The sequence below is a fragment of the Hipposideros armiger genome, unplaced genomic scaffold (assembly GCF_001890085.2).
Source record: "Hipposideros armiger isolate ML-2016 unplaced genomic scaffold, ASM189008v1 scaffold_54, whole genome shotgun sequence".
Lineage (NCBI taxonomy): Eukaryota > Metazoa > Chordata > Mammalia > Chiroptera > Hipposideridae > Hipposideros > Hipposideros armiger.
Genome location: NW_017731404.1, coordinates 1,248,326 through 1,250,842, shown reverse-complemented (window position 1 = coordinate 1,250,842; position 2,517 = coordinate 1,248,326). Strand labels below are relative to the sequence as shown.

The 2,517-nt window shown below is 45.3% G+C and overlaps 1 protein-coding gene across 2 annotated transcripts in view; it reads right to left on the bottom strand.

Annotated features, from left to right (window-relative positions):
- The window catches only part of SLC9A8 (solute carrier family 9 member A8), a 72,128-nt gene that overhangs the window by 37,423 nt on the left and 32,188 nt on the right, over positions 1–2,517 (bottom strand). Inside the window, exon 6 of one of the 2 annotated variants that reach the window (XM_019640939.1) lies at positions 825–926. The exons of the other annotated variant lie outside the window; for it this stretch is intronic. Within the exon in view, the coding sequence (XP_019496484.1) occupies positions 825–926 (102 nt within the window). The remainder of the gene's footprint in view (positions 1–824; positions 927–2,517) is intronic. 2 annotated transcript variants of the gene reach the window in all.

Genomic DNA, 2,517 nt, shown 5'->3' with positions numbered 1-2,517 from the left:
GGAAGGCTGCATGACAGGCAGATTTATTTTGATGCCACGGAGTAGCAGTAAAGGTGAAGATCAGATGGGATGGGCTTTAGCCTACAGCCATCAAAAGAAGCAAACACACCTGACACACATAAGAAACCCACCCGTCACCCCGATGCCTGAACATCAAACTTACTTCACAGAACTGGGGCGGGCAAACTTTCTACTACTGACCAAAAGGAAAAGAACTGTGACATAACGCACAGCTACAGAAACTCCCTCCCTCCGTGGGTCTGCATTCCGTGCATTCAAGTAATTTGAACCCAAAGTACAGAACACCCAAATGGTGACACTGGGGGATGGGTTTAGCAACGGTGGAAAATCCAGAGCACAGGAGTCTATAGGCGGACGAGTTAGAATTGAGTGAACACATTCAGAATCATCCTTGATTTTTAAAATGCAAAGTTTTTATTTGAGACAACAGCATTTAACCCTGATTCAGTCTATCTGAAAACACAACTGATATTGCTCTAATTTGAAGATCTTGATGGTATGTACTCTGCTTGATTTTTAAAGATTCCAACTTAAGACAAGATTGGTTTGCAAATAAGAACAGGTACTTTTGGGGATTATGGAAAAGTTTCACTCAATTCCAGGCATCGAAGCTCTTTGAGGACACGTAGAAGCCGTTTCGGCATGACTTCACTGTGCCTCCTCTGAGTCTGGATTTCCTCCCAGGAGAGCATTTACCTTGAACGTGAAACCCGGCCTGTGAGGTGTCTCTGTCTCTACCCCACCTCCCTGCACTAGCTCTAAGAACGTAAATTTTCAAAGCTTTTCAAAGATGCTTTTCTTACCTGACCCAGAAAATAAATTCCTCCACCTACTACAAAAGCGGAAATTGCTGTACCAAAAACAGCAAACAAGGTGATGGAACCAATATTTTGAAAGAAGTTACCCTGTTTAAAAGAGCAGAAATGAGAGAAATGATTAGAAAAGCTGGTCCGGTTGGTGAAGGTGAAGACCCCCCCACCACCACCACCTAGCCCTCCTCACACGCTTGATCCTCTGTGCGGGGCACCATCGCCCACCCTGCTTGGCAAGCTGGAAATGTGGGCGTCTTTCCTCACCCCACACCTAATACAGAGCCTAGTCCTGTGGGTTTTACCTTCCCCATCTCACTCACGTCTCCCTACTTCCGTCCAGCACCATCCCTAGCGCCCCTGCCCAAGTTGCCACCATCTCTCCCCAGGTCCACTGCAATGGCTTCTAACAAGTCTCAACCATGGCCCCTTGACCTCCATGCTTCAAGAGCTCCCAGAATGATCTTTGCAAAAGTCAAACCGCATTGTTCTGCCTTCACTCTGACTCCCCTTGAAATGCAGCTAAATCCAGTCGAAGCCTGGACTGTTGGACCCCTGTGAAGCCCCTAACCTCCCCTTTGTTCTCCGCGTGCCTGTCACACTGGTGGCTTTTGTTCTTCAAACGTGTCTGCTCCCTGGACCAAGGGGAAGCACCAAGCTTCTTCCTTCCCCTTTGCTTGTTTAACTCTAATCATCTTTGGATCTCAGGACATTTTGACTCTTCCTGAGGGAAGCCTTCTCTGATCCCTTAGCCAGGTCAGATCCTCTTCTATTCTCTCAATGCACGATGACCCTCTCCTGGGAGCACTTGACATGGCTGAAATCTTACATTTACTTATGTAACTATCTGACTGATGCCTGTCTTTCTCACTAGGCTGCAGGCTCAATGGGGGCAGTGGCCACATCTGCTTTCGTACATCACTGACATAATGCCTGTCAGATGCAAGATGGCCAATGAATAGGTACCAAAGGAATTAATGGTGTTTCATGTCTGATCAAAGTCCAAGCTTTATACAATTACAAGTTTTCATTTAATTAAAAAAAGGTGCATTAGTAGGTTATGTTATCAGAAACTCCTTTTTGCGGTCCAGGTCTTTTAAACAATTTTATTTCACACTATTTGTATCATCATCAAATATAAATATGACAGATAAAATATATTTCCATCTATACTTTACAGCATTAAAGAGGAAATATTTGAGTCCAAGTGACAGGGTAACATTTTTCAAATTTCTATAACATTACAAAAATGAGCTATTTATTAGAATCCTGTGGACTCCACTTGGGAACAACACCAGGGAACCCTGACAACCCTTGACTGAGAGTGGGGACAAGGAATCCCATCTTTTCGCTCAGAAACTGTCAAGCCACAGACAACAGGAACTGACATTTTAAAGCTCACTTCAAAAGGGTGTCTGTCCTCAGCTCCACCTTGACAGCTCACTTAATCCTCCCCCCTTCAGGAAGTGTCTTTGCTTCCTTCATTGCAATTTTGACTTGGCTGCCCATAATCTGACATCTAATTGCTTTGCTTGGCATATCAATCTTGAGTGCACAAAGAACTTTAAAATAACTCCAGGTGGGCCGGCCGAGTGGCTTGTTGGTTAAGAGCTGGCTTGGGATGCCAGAGGGCCCTGGTTCGGATCCCACATATGAGGGCCAGTGACACTGCCCTCCACAGCTAAGA